The following is a 19,168-nucleotide window of genomic DNA, read 5'->3' on the forward strand; positions in this document are numbered from 1 at the left end:
TCAAATAATTTTTCCTTGCTTAAGGGAATCTTGAGTTTTCAAATGAATACAAATATTTATATTAAAAACCTTTTTGATATTATAAATTGTATTATTTATGAGAACCTAACGCTTAAACGTTCGACTACTGAAACATTTACCTTATATTACAAAAGTTCCTAAATGTGACTAGACAAAGTGTACACGCGAATTAATTTACAAATGCACTAAATTAATACATTAAATTAATTTGCATTTTTTAATACAACGAATATTAAAATAAATATCAAGATTCAATATTATTTCACGTAAAACCAATACATATCGAATTTGTATGTATATCGATATTCAATTAATTTATCTATAAAAATCATCCTTGAATATTTAACGGAAGATAATTTATAGAATTTACACTCTTCCACTTGTCAAGTATAATATTATTGTCTTATTATAATTGTGTGTCGCGAGTGACAATCCTCGTTTGATATTCTGGCGATTTCATCGTCACAAATATTTACCTTCGCGGAATTCGTCGGTGCGAGACACGTACGCACACATATGCATATGCACACTTGACGCACATATACATCCAATCCATCGTTGTGGGAATTTTCTATCTAACCAGGTTCTAGCGACTCTGCTGTAATGAGCAGGGCATCCATCTAATTGAAACCACATTTCAGTACGTTGTTGTAATGGGATGTTTTCTAAATAGTCAGAAAATTCATTCTCCAAGAAATTTAGAAAACGGTCCCCATTTAATCTTGCAGGTAAAAAAAACATTTTTTTTCGATTTCTCTGAAACGGAGCAAAAACGAGCATATGTCTATAGGACTTTTTTTCTTAGTTTTTTACTCCTCTACACGCTCCCGAAGTTTTGCGATTTAATTTGGAAACACCCTGTATATATATAGAAATGTTATACACGAACCGTCGGTCACGAAAGTGAAGACTTTTAAACTCATAAATTTCTTATGACTGTCTCGAGTTTTCTTGTATATTAGTCGCATATATTCAAAGCAGAATGTAATCAAAATGATCTGTATCCTAATTAATTTGTAATTGGTTGTTCATTATGTAAACGATTGTTTAACGATATAACAGAATATTTGAATTTTAAGCGTAACAGTAATACAATAAATACATGCGCGAAATAATATTTTAGATACATAGAAATTGCTAAAAAGGCACATGCGACCGGTTGCGAAACGAAAAAGTCGAGGAGTCATCTCGCAGACACACGCTCAGAACGGCTCACGAATGAATGATACAAACTGATATTAATACCTTAAGACGCGACGATAATTATTTGATACACCCAACTAACCATCCAAAATATAAATCGGTTTAATGCCGATTCAAGTATAGAAAAAAATATAAGTTAATCGGGATACATTTGATGTCAAGTGGAAAGGAAACACTACTCGGTGAAATTGCTGTTTCAAAGAAATGGGGGGGGGAGGGTTCGATCTTATGAACTCTTCAATTATACGGTGAAAGTTAATTATATCGAATTAAGTAGGCAAAGAGGTCAGATTTAATTCCGCTTAGTATATGTAAATTAATATCTCGTGTTGAGAATTATTGAATCATGTGCACTGTACATTTTTGTGTTCGGTCATCCGATACAATTAAATGTCTGAACTCAATATTCAGTTTCTTCCATATTTTGTGAAGCCAATGGGAACAGTGTAACTACAAACGATGAATCAAGTATATCGTTATATAACTCATTGAAAAAATATATATATGAATATGCTGCTTGTACAATTTTCTCATTCTGCAAAAAGATTTCACTACGTGCTATTAGTAAGACATCATTAACCTTTGGACTGTCGGCATTTTTTCACTAAAAGTGATTTTTTTTCTCGAAATTTTTTTTATATAAGTAACATATTCATGGCGCAGAATATCGAGATTTGTGCAGAGCCATAAAAGTGGCTTTCCCGGCAGGGAACATACGATCAAATAAAAAAAATTTTATTTTCTCAAAAATAGTGTATTTCAGGTTCTTGGTATTGCTGATTCCAATTCAGAATATAGATTTAGGAAATCTCGAACCCTAAACGTAATATTGACAACATAAATGAATATAAACATATAGACTCATGCAGAGAACTTTCCTCCATTTAGCATTACCCAGAGCTAACGACATAGACGTAAAAAGTTTACAGTTCCTTTTTGACTTTTCTTTTTTGTTTGGTTCTTAAACTTTTTTTGTATTTTTTTTACTTTTTTCTTGTTTTATAAATTTTTTTTACTTTTTTTACTTTTTTTATGTATATTTGTCAATACTTATATATTTTTATATATTTTGGACAATATACACATATATATGTTTAATATAATTAGTATTTAAAATGCTACCAAAAACGATATTTAAGAACCACAAAAGTGGCCTTCCCGGCAGTCTAAAGATTAAATACATAATCACATAGTAAAGATTCTAGCAAATCGTAAATTCTTATTTTCAGATGAACATTACATTAAAAAAAAAATTAAAAAGCTATTTATTTCTTAATTCATATATTTTATTATTCTGTTCTAAATTCGAAAACCCATGGATTTGCTGACGTATATCTAGCTTTGTTATTTAGTTCAAAATATAATATATATTACAGGATCAATATAAAGAATCCAAGAATTGTTTACTGTATATGATCTTAGAATCTTGAAAAATTGAGTACTATTATATTAAACGATGCTGATAATAGTAGAATTAAACAAAAATATTTGACGTTGATTGATTTAAAACCAATTTGAATCGCGAAGAAAAATATTAATTAGAGGGCAACATATCCTGATATTTTCATGGAGAGAAGAATGTACTTACGACTCTAGACTCAATGTCGAGGCTGTGGTCCCGTCTTCTTTTACCGAGGACCGGTGTGCAAAGGAACATATCCATCGAGCTGCCATCCCTCCTCAAGGAATCCAAACTTCGTACGGCGACTATAGCAGCGAGCTCGTACAACTCCCTCAGGGCCTTCGGCCTCGTGTCCGTCGTGAACAGTCCCGTCGATGGTTTATTCGTGACGTGAAAATGCTCCGTCCTCGCCGCGAAAGTACAGATATCCGATTCCGCTGTAACACGAAGAAAATACCAGGCTTTAATGATCGTCTTGTCACCTAAAAGATTGCAGTCGAACTATTACATGTAGAGTCGCGTGTTTATCTAATTTCCATCACTTATCCTGATACATTGCACGTAACAATAACATCGCGATAAATTTCTTTCGAGATAATCGAGCCTTCTCTTGGTGTACCGTTAAATCTCTTTCTGATATGTAATTTTTTTATAGATAATAATTATGCAAAAGTATAATAGAATATAAACATAAATTTTATATTCAAATATCCCAGAGTTTTATAATAGTGAGCATAATTAAATATAAAACTAAAAAGTCTATTTTAGATTTATGTATCTTATTAAAGTGAGATAATTGACGACTATAATATATAATTCTTTCTTACAGAATTTTTTACAGAATACTACTAATACTGGCTAATTTATTACTGAAAGACTGTAATTAATTACTTGTTTAGAGTATTAAAAGTACCGAACAACAGTGTTTTTAATATTTAAAATAAATAATTTATTACTATCTTTCAGTATGTATTAAATTAACCAGTATTAGATTTCTGTAGGAATTAGATTTTTTAAGGATTAATATATCAAGGATTAGTATATATACAATACATATATAGGTAAATATATACAAGTACTTTCTAAAAAATGAAGTCTTTTCTAAAAAAATATCTTAAAAAAATATAAGGAAGATAAATAAGAAAAAATTCTATGAAGAAAGATAAAAAGCAAAGTCAATAAAAGGAAGAAAGAAAAAGTGCTACGGAAAGATTTAGGTACTAATCAGGAAAAAAAAGAATGTCTCGCGTTTCACGAAGTCGAATTTAAGAGGCGCTCACGACTACGTCCTTTTTTCTTTACAGACATTCTATAACGTGACATTTGAACTTGTAATATACACTACTTGTATATACTTAACTTGTATATACTTTTTACTGATTATATATGTGATGGGCGGATGACTACTGACATATATATCTTAACCATAAATATGTTCATTCATGGTTTCTTGCACCGTAGCGCACGCAAGTCTCGGGCGTGAAATCAGTAAAAAATCTAACTCATGCCACCCGCGCTCGAGGGGCACGCTTGATTCGACGTTTCCGGTTGTTTTCAGAAACGGTTTCTTCCGTGACGAAGCCGGGACTTTAATCTCTGACAACGAGGTCCTTCCTAACGTTTTCAATTACATGTCTAGAGAGGGGCAGTCTCATAATGCACATTAATTATAAAATAATAATTTATTTGTAAAAAAAGTACTATAATTGTAAATTAAAATGAGTAGTTGCTGAATTATAATGCATATCAGTTGCAATGGATGTATAAAGCTGGATATTTCTTTCTCTAATTTAAGACAAAACTGCGTCTAAAGTGATTTTAATCATTATTATTTATACACATACATTTATTATTCAGTAATTTCTTGACTTTAATTTTTTATCTATGATATTTCATATTTTTTTATATATGATATTTCATATTTTTAGAATTTAAATAATATCAGAAGGAAGTTTAAAATATATTAATCATTTTTTTTATATTGAAAGTTTTGCTTATATAGAATGGCGCAAATGATGCAGACTCACTGCATCCCGACACATACATATGTATGTGAAATATATGAATTGAGCGACAGATGAGTCATAACGTTTGATTTCTGTTTTTATCGACGATGTGATCGTCGAACAATGAAATCCCGTAAACATCTCCGTGCTCGTGGACAATTAGTTCCGTTATTTGGAAGGAACCTTAATTGCCGACTCTTTTAAATCAATCTTTTGGTCTGACAACGTATAACGCATATACATGCATTTTACAGTGCTATGATTAACGCGTGTTTTTTGTGTTTTCTCTATTATTTTCGCCATTGTTCACCTTTTGTTTTGCACAATACCACGAAGGAATAATCACTACCGGTCCGACACGCAATAAGGTCCGTATTCCCCATTAGAACTTTATCCCTACAAATTCACCGCATTGATTCACAACTCTACGCTTGATTCACATGCTCGATTTGCCCTAGCTCTGGTGGAAAAGCTATTCGAGAATACGATTTACTTCGTAAAGCTCCGTTTAGAAAACTAACTAGCTAATAAACTTGCAATTTTATTATCTCAAAGTCAAATTACAATTTTATAAATTTATAATTTCAATTATTAAAACTTGTGTTTATACAAAGAGAAATTAAAACATTTTACAATTCTAAAATTATTAAATCTACATACGTAAGACAAGAATTATACATATGTTTAATTTCAAATTTAAAAAATCGTAAATTTAAAAAAATAAAATTTTACGATTTGTTAACCTACAAAAATTGATAAGTTTTTAACGTAGAATCTAAAAGTTTTGTAAAAGTTTCGAAGCGAGCGCTATAGCTCTTTGCTTAATCAATTTTTTGGCTTCTTTGCTCCAAATGGCTTCTGGAATACTTCGGTATTAAGAGTTATGCTAACGGTTCATTACGAAGCAAGGTAGTAATATCGCACGACTGCTTCAGGCATTTATGCCATAGTGTATAAACAGAGCGATGCGTGTACGTGCGGGCCGCGAGCGAGAAAGACTCGCCAGTGTTCTGCCAAGCTGCAGTCCGATTCGATACAATCGTCCATGGAGTATTTCTTACTAACCGTCTGTAACCTCGGAAGCTGATGCATATAACTACACAGCCGGTACAACTTTCTGCGCGGACGAGTGAGGAATCGACCTTCCTCCGTGATGTTCTGCAATCTCATCGTACGAGCGAATAATCAAGACTGGATCCGAAGCTCTCTTTCAGCATATATACTGCAAGTTTCTTTTAAAAACTTATCATCTTCGTGCAACTGTTATTTTTTGCCATTTTCAAACAATTATTGGTTAAAATGTTGATTTTGTTTTAGCATCAAGATTAATGATTTTGCTACATTTTCGTAAAAAGTAGTAGGGGAAAGTGGGGAAATTGTGCACACAAGGGGAATTCATTGCTGCGATGTGATTTTTGAAGCTGAAGTAAATATAAACACGGAAACACATTATAAAAATTCTTCTATCTATATGCATTCTCATATTGAACAATTATTCATTTGATAACGTTGTATTTGACAAAAAGTAAAAAAGCGAATAAATTTTTCGCGCATCGAGTAATTGTGCGCAAAGCAAAAATTGTAAGAAATTAATATAAAATTAATAAAATAAATACTTTATGGAAAATGTTTCATGGAATATTGATGAGAAAATGAAAATATATATTATTATACCTATACTTTAGTGAGGTATGCACGATTAAATAAACAAAATAAGAATATGGACTTACCATCTTATTTTCTGAATGTCAAAATTACTATCAAAATGTCATTTCACCTTTTGCTATTAACTAAATTTTCAAATTATATAACTTATGATTATATCTGAAAAGAATTACGTCTAGAAATTGAGCCGCAGTAGCGGCTCCATTTATCGGAAAAGTGCTAAACCGAAATGCGCAAAATTATCCGCTATGCACAATTATTCCACTTTCCTCTATATATACATACATATATAAAAATTATTTTGACATTGAAAAAGGAAGATATTCTTATTTTATCATCGGTTTGCATTTCCTTATAATTAAGGATGTACTAGACGTACATCCCTGCAAAGAAAATTAAATTCGGAAGTATGTTTAATATTTAAATTTCAAATAAACTATTTACATATGAAAGTTGTGTGAATAAGATTATATTTTTGTTTAATAACACATTTTTGTAATTTATTTATTTTATTTATTATTATTTTTATTGTTAAAAATTAAAATTTTAAAAATGATAAAGAAATTTACATTTTTCTTTTATAAGTACTTTAAACGTTTAAAATAATTTATGCAAAGTTTCATTGCGATTCACTATGATTAGTTACAAAGATATAGGACAAATAAATATTTTGTTTATTTACCGGACAATTCATGCATCACAATGTAACTCTACATAAATAATCTTAAATACATATAATGTACTTATATTTAAAAAATTAGGATTTTTATCATTTATTTTCTAATACATTTCCATATATTTTTATTGGAGCGCAGATTAAAAATATTACTTTTTATTAAAACAAATGATCCAGATAATAAAACCATCATCAAATTTGTCGTATTATTTTTAAACGTGATTTAAAATAATCTATAATTTTTTCATAATTTTGTTATCATTTTGAAAAAATATGTATAAAACATTCTTAACATTTAAATAGATAGGGGCTATTCAGAACACCCCAAAAAATTTTATTTTTATATAGTTATATTTTTTAATAATACATACACAATTAAATTTACATACCTCATGAGATAGAGGAAGATAATAAACGAATTAAGATTTCTGGGAAATACTTTTTATTTTTTTTCCCAAGATTTTTAAGATAATTAGATATGCGTGAGGTGCTGTGGTCTACCTATTTAATAGTAAAAATAGTATATATATATATATATATGATATATCAACAATTATTAGTAACATGGTAACAATGAAACTAACATTTTCATTCTCGCGTGAAATGAAACAAATAAAATGAAATATTGATAAATATCGTTTCAATTGGAATAAAACTAGCGGTTTTGGGATTGCACATTGGCGGAAAATCGGCTCGCATACATTTCAAAGTAAATGCGCATTTGTAGAGCCGAGCTCTCGCCTGGATAAATGCGCGGCGAGCGGCATTAAACTAACGCGTCATGGCTGTTAGTAAAAGAGGGTCGGACTCTGGAGATTTTTTACAGACGCCAGAAGAGAGCGAGTTACGAGTCAAGGCCGGCTGCACAGGTTGCTCGGTCATGAGAATAGAAATATGAGCGGGTAGGCATAGCCGTGTTCGTAATAATCGTACACCTGAGCAAGCACCGCGTCCCGCGCGCGCACGCATCCCAATCTCGCGAATAACAGGCTTCAAGCTATTCGCAATCGTTTCTCACAAATCAGCACGATCCACCGTAACGGCGGCCGGCATGAGCTAATTACAATAGTAGCTTGGCAGCGACGTATGGGGTCCGGGAAGTAATGATAGAACCGCTTCAATGCACTCGACTTCAACGTGAGGTAGAATTTGTTTGTAAGAAATAAACGATTGGTGTTTTTCTGTTGCGAGATAAAGTTCCGAAAAATGAGTATTGTTCTAAAAATTAAGAGATATATATTCCTATACTGATGGTTTCCTTCTTCATCGAACAAAAATATTATATTTATGCAAATTATACATTATTATTTAACAAATTTTTTACTTGTAAGATATTGCTCATGAAATGTTCAATATTGAAAATGACTTCTCGAAAAAGAAATTGACTCCGAATTGATCGAGGAATTTATAGACAAAAAATGACTCGCTAAGGTTCATTCCATTAAGTATACGTGGAAAAGACCATGAGAAAGAGATTATATTTGTTTTTTCATCTAGCTCCTTGTTAATACTTTTTTCATTTTATTTTCCATTAATGTTTATCCGAATCCAGTGCATTCTCAACTGTCTAGCTTTGCGCGAGAGTCACGCTGAGGTTTCGCAACATCCGGTGGATCTCTCTCGACTCACCGCCAGCGAAAGCGTGGAATCGTCGTTGATCGGGTAGCACGAAGCGAGCGGTTCGACGAATCGAGAGATCGGCGCGAGACAGACCGAAGGAGGGCAGCGTGCGCGCGCGCACGAGAGGAGGGCGGGGGGAGAGGGAGGAGAACATAGAGGTGGGCAAGAAGACGACAAAGAAGAGGGAGAAAAAAAGAAAGAGATAGCTAAGAGGAGGAGGATGGAGGGAACAGACAGATTCTCGATGGTGAAGAGCCGGTCGGCCCGTGGGAGGTCCGTTGTAGCCGATGAGCCTCGGCTGTGTAAAGTGCCCCGAAGGGCCGCTTGCGCGGTCCTTCAGAGAGACCGATAGACGGCTTACCGGTTGTTCCGGTCTCCTCTTCGTAAGTCGGGGCTCAAACCAAGATGTCAAGAAAGCACGTAATTCATGGTTGCCTCTTTCGAGAGCGCGAGTAAACCGGGCTTGGATTAGCCCCTTTGTCGAGAATGCCTAGGATTAGTTCTGGACTTCCTAGACCTTTCGCATTTTCCACGAATTTGAACTTTGATCAACGTTGATTGCATTGCGAGTGACTATTGATCTCGAAATAAAAAAGATTTGATTAGTCTTTTCGAAGATTTAGATGATTTTAGACTCACTTTTATACAATACAAGGAATGTCGTGTAGCTTCGCGTGAGAACGACGGATTCGTGACGGACAGGTCGTAAGTTCAAATCTTGCATCCCATATATTCGTATATGAATAATTTCGTAATCCGTATTGACTTAGCGGACGTCACAGAAGAACTTTAAATGTACGTGATCCTTTGATTAGATTCAAACATATGGAGACTAATATGATTCCAGCCATTCTCCCATTACTATAGGTAATACTACTATTATACAATACAAGAAGAATTAATTCGTTTTCATCCGCGATCAAGATGAAATTGTATCTTTTTATTGTATTTCATACAGATCGGTTACTTTCAGAACTTTAAAGATAGTCTACGTGTGATTCGAGATCTTTGCAAATCTGGAATAGCACAATGGTACGATGATACACGACCATGATGTTACGAGTATTAACCCTCCTTCTGCAATCAGAGTCTTTTTTGGCACAACAGTGAAATTTTGTTCTCAAATTGCAATTTTTATTAAATATTAAGATTTTAACATTTAAATTAAAAAATTATTTGGTTATGTAATAGAAATGTTGAAAAATGATTCTGAATTTTTTTTTAAAGTTGGATAAAAATAACCTAGATTTTAGATGTGGACAATACTCGTAATATTGTATCACTGATTCCAGATTTCCAGCAAAAATCACAAATCGCACGTGAACTTGTCTCTAAAATTCTGAAAATAAAAAAATGTAATCTAAGTTTATCACAAAGATTAATTTTTATCGTTAATTTTTATGATAAATATAGATCACATTTCTCTATGATCTGATTAAAATCTTAGAGGTTTCATATATGATTCACCTCTTTGCAGTCTTTGCAAATTCGGCATACGGAGGTTTGTGATGCGCGCGTAAGTATTGATGTGTGTCGATGATAAATCGGCGTAGATGGTATCTCGGATTGAAGTGGGTATAAAGTGGAATACCATGACGTACGAGATGATGTATTACGCGATGATCTTAACGAGTAACATAATTGTTACACAGGAAAAAATTTACTACATCTAATAATAATTGGAAATGTAATAGTTGTAAACGATTACTTATCATTATGTCAACTTCGAACGCATCTCACTGCCGTCATGCCTCGCTAATTGTATACGTCGACACGTGTATATGTTGTGGCAGAACCGATAGTTGACAATCGACAGACACGATCTATCAGATCTCTAATTACGACTCGTATCAGCGTCATAAGATTCAATACGGGAGAGATCATTCGCTCAATCTTTTCGACAAAAATCCGAACTCTTCAAAAAGCAAACCTGCAGGGAAGTGGAAACCCGGCCGTCACTTAATGCTCGTATTCGAGAATACCAACGGAGTCTGCTTATCTCTCTTCTTTTATTTTTTCCTCGCTCTGGCCCAGCGTGCCCACGAGGCCTCTGATGGATGGCACATGGTATGTATCTAGACTGAAGTCACTCTAGTGAGAGTCGAAACACAAAACCGGAAGGACGCCACGTTTCATCAGTCTTATCGGAAACGATTAATAATTTTTATTCTTCTTTAATAAATGACCCACGGAAAAATAAGAAGGGGGTTAATACGGCCAAAATTAGACTGGCGATAATTATTTTAAGATAATTAACTCAGACCGAAGCGAAAAAACGTCCATCCTGTCGTCACTATCTTGACGAACGTGGTACTACACCTATAAAAATTGTTCTCACCTATTCACTTACATTCACTAACACATTAACAAATTGAAACATGGCGGCACCAATCACGAAGAGGACGCTTATGTCTCGACTCTTACTAGAGTTATTCTAATCTAGACTAGGATTTTGCAATCAAGTAAAAGACATAGACTCGCAACAGGTTGAAAACTTTGTGTAATCGTGAGCAAAAAGCAAATTTACGTGCGAAGCCCGCCGGATACGTGTTTACGAATCTGAGCCTTCTTTTGTTTGCCACGTTCGTCAAAAGAGAGAGAGGGGGGAGAGAGAGAGAGAGAGAGAGAGAGAGAGAGAGAGAGAGAGAGAAGACGAAACAATCAAAAAAGAAAAAGGGAGCTGAAAGAGAGACAGATTATTTTCTAAATAAAATCTGGGACACAACTGAAAAGTACAGACAATAGGAATATAGGGAACGATAACAAATTTCAACCTATCAGAAACCGTGTATACTGGTGTACATAGTTTTTGATAGATTTACGTCAATTATTCCTTGTTCTTATTGCTTGTGTTTTTCAATTATGTACCAGGCTTAATATTTGTATTACTCCAGAAAATAAGCTCGGAGATGTGTTTCTCTATGATTTATGACTTTATGATGTATATATTAGAAATACTGGTTGTAATTAATGTTTGCTTAAGATGTACATGACAGTTATAGTTGCTTAACACATCAACTTTACAATAAAAAGTTATGCCACTTGTTGTCTCTTTAAAACTCGATTTTGTTGTTACTCAATACAATTAAAATTAAGAAGATTACAAAAATATAGTTTATTGATATAAACGGAAAAATTTATTAATATTCAATTAATCTTCGTAATAATTGATGAAGCAACAAGTGAAACATTGCAATTTAGATAGTTATCGTTGAACAAGAAATTGAAAAAACGTCCCTAAGGAAGAACGAAGAAACAGTAGAGGAACAAAGAGAGGAAACGAGACTGACGAGGAGGAGAGAAAGACTGAATAAAAGGTAAGGAGGAGGGAGAAGGAAGGAGAGGGAAAAAGAATAAGGAGCAGGGGAAGGAAGAAGGAGAGAAGGCAGTCAGTGAGGCACAAGGGAGGTTGAGAAGATTGTGTGAGGGGCAAAGTGAGGTAAGGCGGAATGCGGTTACGGTAGATCGCGGACCAGTCCTCGTACAGGTCCTGCAAAGCCCGACGGAGCTCACGAAAAGAAATAACGACGAGAACACGATGAGTATCCCGCCGCCGGATCCCACCGGATCCCGAAGATCGTCACCATTCACTATCAGACCCGCGTGTGCACGCTTGTATTTAACTGGCCCAATAAGTTTCCGTCGTTTTATAACGCCGACAAGTGTGCGACTTGGCCTATCTACGACTACCGAGATTACCTACTCGCTGAGCTCGCACCTGATTCCTTTCACTGGAGAAAATAAGGGACCCGATTGTACGAAAAAACCATAATAGCGCAATTGTAATCGATAAAACTCGACAAATTTTCTCGGAATCAAATGTCCATTGCGTTTACAAGCATTTCGAATTTATATTGGTCATGCTTCACGATGTTTTAAATCATCTTCAATTGAATCGAAATAGCATAAAAATGAAAAAAAAAGAGCTTATAAGAGGCTCGAGAGATAAGTATTAAACTATGATATACTTATGATTTGAATATTTATCTTCTCAAAGGAATGAAAAAGTTATGAACACACACATCTTGAATATATCTTAAAGGAATAAAACAGAATTTTATTCTGCACATTGTATAAGAATCGATGCAATGTGCGCCCTTTCATCACTGTTTTTTACGAGTGACCGTACGGATAGTAAGGCAAACGTCTAACCTATGTCCGGACACTTACACAAAATTTACTATTATTTTCCGAATATACGTGTTTTATTATACATTTAAACGAAAATACATTTACATGTATATTTAACATATCTATCTATGAAAAACATATTTTCGAATATTTTAACGTTTTTTAATAAAATTAAAAATCGAATTTTTTGCATTTTCTCAATTCGTCACACTCCTTAATAAAGAGATAAACGTTTATATAAAAAAAGTGAAAATATTCGGAAAAAAAACGATTCTGATAAACGGATATACTAATTATACGTGTAAACGTATTTTCGTTTAAATGTACAATATAATAGCGAGCCCTAATTTAAGACCTAGCTAGACCGTTTAAGGCATTGATTTCTATAGGTAGTGTTTCTCACATATACGATCCTATAAGATATAATATTGTAAATTTTTTTTATATTTTAATATTATATCTGAATTGCATAACTTTCTCTATAATTTATCCATATATTTTGTATAAAATTCTTATTCTTTTCATTTTTCTTTTTTATATGAAAAAACCGAATAATCAATTATTGTGAAATTATGTTTTCGTTATATGCATTTTGTGACGGTGGTCGTATACACTATATAGAATGAATTGAGTCTTGAATACGAGACGCAGGGTGCGAGAGTTTATTGAATGCGTGCATTATGACGTAAAGGAGGGACCTCGTTAGTGCTAAACTGAAATGGGAGTTTATGACTGGCAAGGACATTATGTAGAATTTGAACAGTTCGAATGCGGTGACGACAAAAGATTTATTGACATAAGCAACAAGCATGCAGTTAATATCAGAATTCTGATTATCATTTACAGGTTTAGGATTAATTATTATATATATTGAAGAGATATAAAAATAATCTCATTATTACATGCACAACACATATACATATATAGTACGTATATAGTTTTATTACATATGCAGAGTAATAATAAAAAACTAGATATATTTTTTTATCAATTCGATATTTATTTTTTAAAATAAAACTTTAATTGTATGCTGCAAATAAATTAGAAACCTTTCGAAATAAGCTCGAATAAACTTAAATTTTAAATATATTCGAGCTTATTTCGAAAGATTTCTAATTTATTATTTCAGAAATATTAAAAGTATATTTGATTTTTATTGAGTTTCGAACGTATATGTTAACGTAATTGATATAATATACAGATTTTATTTTAAGATATCCAGTTATTTATTTTCCAGTTATTGGTTTTTTATTTTGTTGCGAATCAATTTATGATCGGAATGAAACGAATTTTAGCATTTTCTTTCCTTTGAGAAATAACGCGTACTTTGTAATAATAAGTAAAAAATTTATGTATATATACGGCAGTATACATAAATATAATTTCTAACAAGATACCGAAAGATAATGTACCCATAAAATATATCCATGTACGTACATATGTAATAAAAATACTCATAAATATACCATCACACTAATTCATTTGCTGCGAGATATGACCAAAATGAAGGCACGCAGGAACGCGTGTAAATGACCTCGTGACTCTGAAAAACAAAACTGTCCGCGCAAATTGTCCTGACACTCCTGACGGGACATTCAAGCAATGTGCAAAAGATGCTCGTCAGAGCAAAAGACGGATGACCGTAATTTGGTTCACGTGTGTCCTCGAATCGCCTAAGAACGAAAACGTGAGATAGAGGCAACCGGTACTGGCGCAAACCCGTCAGACGACTTTGAGTGTCACGACGACGACGTTTACTTCGGAGCGGGTGTACCTTTGTGTGTCGGATCGAGAAGCGAGGATTTTTTTTATTATTTTTTCTCCCTCCTTCTGTCTCTTTCGTTTGTACGAAAATGAGCCGAACAGGAAACCGAAGATGCCCATGGCTTTAACGAGTCCCTTCCTCTTCCTAAATTATGAATTATTCAATGATTCCTGGTCCAAAGATGGTGGATTGCTCATCGATCGAGCTGTTGACGCAACGCGTGAATGACAGTTGTATTTAAGACCCGCTTGGTATTAACTGTCGCGCGTGGTAAATTGTTGTCCTGATACGGTCGTTCTATTTGTTTTCGCTGTCGCTTCGAGACACAGCAACGTCGTTTCACTTTTTGTCCTTACTTTCATATGTCATGACAGCAAATATTATAACACGATAACGAACAAAAGCAGTCATCTTAAGTACTTGTCAGCTTCAGATAGTTAGATAAAAAGTGGAATTACATCAAATAATTCTTTTAAAATATCAAGCAATTATTAATGTTTTCCACATTAGAAAAAGCAGTGAATTCTATTTTCATTTACTAAAAATATCATCTATAAATTCAACGTTTATCATTGATCGACAAAAATTCAATCTTTTTTGGCCTTAAAGTAAACAAAATTGTTTCTGGTAAATTTTGATGCGCTGATTACAAATATGGCCCCGAAAATGTCGTATCACGTCAAGTTTTTGAGGTATTCTAACCTAAAGGTGCGAAAAATAAAGTTTTCGGTCATTTTTAACGATCTAAAAAATATTTAACAATTTTTTTTCAGTATCCACGTGGATGTCATATTAAAATATTATTCTTACCTTTTCTAACGTGTATTTGATCGTTATAATCTGACTCTTTTTCGCTGAGATAAAGCAAATTGAAATTTTATATTTTTCAACGTAAAAAGGTATATCTACGTGTAGAGAAAGTACAAGGACTCTTAAAAATTGAGGAGCTTGGGTTTGAAAAAAAAGATTCATTTAAAGAGATTATGCATTAAAAATTTGTTTATTATGACTTTACCAAGCCCTACTTATAAATAGCAGAAATAATCAGAGTGTGTTTTTAGAATCGTAATAAACAAATTTTTAGTGCATAATCCCTATAAATGAATCTTTCTTTTTAAAGCTCTTCAAGATATTTAGGAATCCTTTCTCTACACATACTTTCTCTATACGTAGATATATCCTCTCACGTTGAAAAACAAAAAAATTCAATTTGCTTTATTCAGCGAAAAAAAGTCGGATCGTAGCGATCAAATATTCATTAGAAAGGATAAGAGTAACATTTTGTGATATTCGCGTGGATGCTAAGAAAAAATTGTTGGACATTTTCTAGATCGTTGAAAATAGCTGAAAACTTTATTTTACGCACTTTTAAGTTAGAATATTTTAAAAACTTGACGTGATACATTTTCGGGGCCAGATTTGTAATAAGCACATCAAAATCTACCAGAAACAATTTGCTAACTTGTTTACTTTAAGGTCAAAGTGGTGTCGCGACCAGTATTATTATTATTATCATTGAACTTTTATATCGTCATTTTATATGAAAGTTTAGTAACATAAAATATAAAAAATTACATGTAAGACAATTGCATGATAAAGAAGGATATTCCAATGACGCAATATTCTATGATGAATTTCTACATATTAATTAGCATCTGGTTGGACGGCTCGACGGTTTCCCTGTAACGTTTCTCTGTAACTGCTAAAAGAACCGGATCAGCAAACATCGGATTAAATTATAGCGTGCGGTCAATGTTCATCTAATTCTGTCAATCAAAAGCAGCCATTTTTCCGACCTATGTGGTGTCTGCGGTGAGACCACACGACAGTTCGCCGTAATGATGCTGCGTTTAATTAATTTTTTTTTCACGTATCTTGTTTCACGTTGCAAAAGAAAAAAATCAGAGAGAAAGAGAGAGGGATCACAAAAATATAGCGAAGGATCGTAGGAAGAGAGAGGGACTATGGCGTCAGCCATCGTTTCGAATAACTGTCATTAGATATTCATTATGTGAGTCGGTCTGCATTCTAGGCTTCATATTCTAGTCATAATCACATTAACTCTTAGTAGGGGAAGGGGGGGTCAGATGACGACCTTGAGGTTTGTCGATTTTTCCTAATTTCTGTGATGAGATAAAGAGACTGATTAATTTTGTTTCAAGTTTACTACAGTCTTATCATTTGTAAAAATTATAAAATTGTTAAATAAATTACAATTCTTTAAAATTTATATTTTTTTAAGGACATGCCAATTTCGTCATCTTGCCCTCATACGTGAGTAAGATGACTTTTAGTAGTGGATAAGATGACGAAAAGTCAATTTAAGTCAAATTAAAATATACTTTTTATGAGTAAAAAAAGATTTATTATAATACGTTTATTTGTTTTAATATACTATAAGAAGTTTTAGAGAAAAATATAAACAAAATAAAATCTTTATAATTTATAAAAATAAAATTATTGAAACGTTAACATTAACATAATTATATTTATGTATGTACTGTATGTAGTAATTACGTAATTAACTTATTAGTAAAATATATCTATTTACTACATAACTTACAATCTGCCTGCATGAGAGCGTCATTTTATCCATACACGACATTCGTCATCTTATCCACACAATTACATTAGAATATTTTTATTGGTAAAAAAATAAAAAAATATAATATAATAAAAAATTGATATTTCTTATTACCTTTTTTTTCCCTTCCTTTTCCATTTCTTTTATCATAAAATACAACTTGCATAACTGAACTTAAAATTACATAAATTTTACACGTTAATTTTTCAGATCAAATGTTAAAAAATACACATATACAATAACACGCTGCAATGCAAAAAAAAAAGTAAAAGTGAGAAACTGAACCAGCGATTACGCGATGCCTAACGCACTACGCCACACCGATTCTTGCTAATTCGTTTATTACCGCTCGGTACATTATCAATGTCAATCTTTAAATGTGTCTTTCTCGCAAAATAGAGGTTGCATTCTATAATTTTACCACAAATCAGTCTGAGAGCTAAACTATCATATATATATATATATAATATATATATACATATATAATTCAATCAAATCGGAGAGAACACATCCTGATGTTCTCTTAAGGTTTATTTAATTAATAGCGAAATAATTTAACTATTAACCAGACTGCAAAAACATATTGCTTTTTTGCAGAGATCAACTTATACCTACTAATTGGAACATCCGACACGTTGTTTCTTCAAATATTGTAAAGTAATAAAATTAATTTATTGAGTTTATTCATTGATCATATTTCTTTAACGGTATACAGAATGTTTTTCTACGGAATGTTTGTTTTAATAGTCTAATGTTACGAAGTGTAAACGTAAATAGGCGTTCGCTTTAAACTTGCAATTTTTATATCATTTTTTATCAACAAAGTTCTATTTCACTACACTATAATTTTTGTAAGGTAAGAACGTGTGCATATGCGACATGCAAAATTTTTTCTTCGCGTTCCGTACGAGATAAATCAAACTCAATTCTTGTTTCCTGACGCAGCAAACACGAAAGAAGCCGTTCGCGTGACGCAAGAATTATTTCATAATTTCCGGTACACGAGATGCACTCGTTGGCGGACAAGTGACCTAATTTTTCATTTCCTGAGTAAGATGTCGCTGGGACAAAAAGTCTTTCTTTCTTTTTTTCTCACGGTGTGCTTCTTATTTGAGCCTTTTCATTTAAACTTTAAGGTCCGTATTCAGAACGCGCTTATAACGATATTAGCGCGCTAACATACTATACTTTACGTCACGCATATTATAGAATTTCAAAGATAAAAGCGCTTTTTTATCGATAAAAGCGCGTTCTGAATACGGGCCTATGAGTCCATCCACCTTGTTAGTGTAGTTTGATATATTTTCATGGAAATTACAATAACTCTTTTATTTCAATTAGTTTACTTGATTGTGTAATTAACTGTAATTATACACATCTTTAAAAAAAATTACTGAAAATAATTGCGATAGAATAATACATATAAGGAGTACAATTAGGACGATAAAGTCAAACGAATGATCTTCTGCCAGATTTAGCGGCTGTGATAAAATTGATTATCGTCACAATCTCACGTGAAAATGCTACTTCCCACTTGTACCATCGAATGTTTGCGCTTCACCGAGCGGCATTATCGGCACAAGCTCAATGTGGCATACATTCATATAGTTCCGCTCGAACCATAAAATAGAGACAAAGAATTGCTCAAATGGTTATGCCGCCATTTTCCGCGAACCGCTCGTTAATCTTTGCGGTCTCGAAACAGAGGATGCCTCTCCTCCTCGAATGCAATCTCGTCCGTACTGAATACACAATCGTACGCGATACACGGCGGTGCGCTCGGTTGCACCGAGCGCAGTCCAGTGCAGCGCGGCGCAGCACGCAGGGTCACTGCACTGTGCAAGCCGACTAAAAGTCACACACGTTGCGACGTATAGGTGCGCGCTGTCATAATATATATACATACTATATATGTATATTATATACGTCGAAAATCGTATTTCACCGAAAAAAGGAGAAAGCCGCGCGCGTGCTTGGACTCGACCTGCATTCCAATCGACGTTAAAACGCAGCTTTCTCCGTCGCTCGAGTTTGGTATTTGTGCATATACATATATATATATATATATATATATATAGGGGAGAGTTGCCGAATG

At 33.2% G+C, this 19,168-nt stretch overlaps 1 protein-coding gene across 1 annotated transcript in view; it reads right to left on the reverse strand.

Annotated features, from left to right (window-relative positions):
• The window catches only part of LOC108725315 (wiskott-Aldrich syndrome protein family member 2), a 79,696-nt gene that overhangs the window by 1,534 nt on the left and 58,994 nt on the right, over positions 1-19,168 (reverse strand). Inside the window, exon 2 of the mRNA XM_018452247.1 lies at positions 2,813-3,063. Coding sequence (XP_018307749.1) covers positions 2,813-3,063 — 251 coding nt within the window. The remainder of the gene's footprint in view (positions 1-2,812; positions 3,064-19,168) is intronic.

The sequence above is a fragment of the Mycetomoellerius zeteki genome, unplaced genomic scaffold (assembly GCF_001594055.1).
Source record: "Mycetomoellerius zeteki isolate Tzet28-1 unplaced genomic scaffold, Tzet1.0 scaffold336, whole genome shotgun sequence".
Classification (NCBI taxonomy): Eukaryota; Metazoa; Arthropoda; class Insecta; order Hymenoptera; family Formicidae; genus Mycetomoellerius; species Mycetomoellerius zeteki.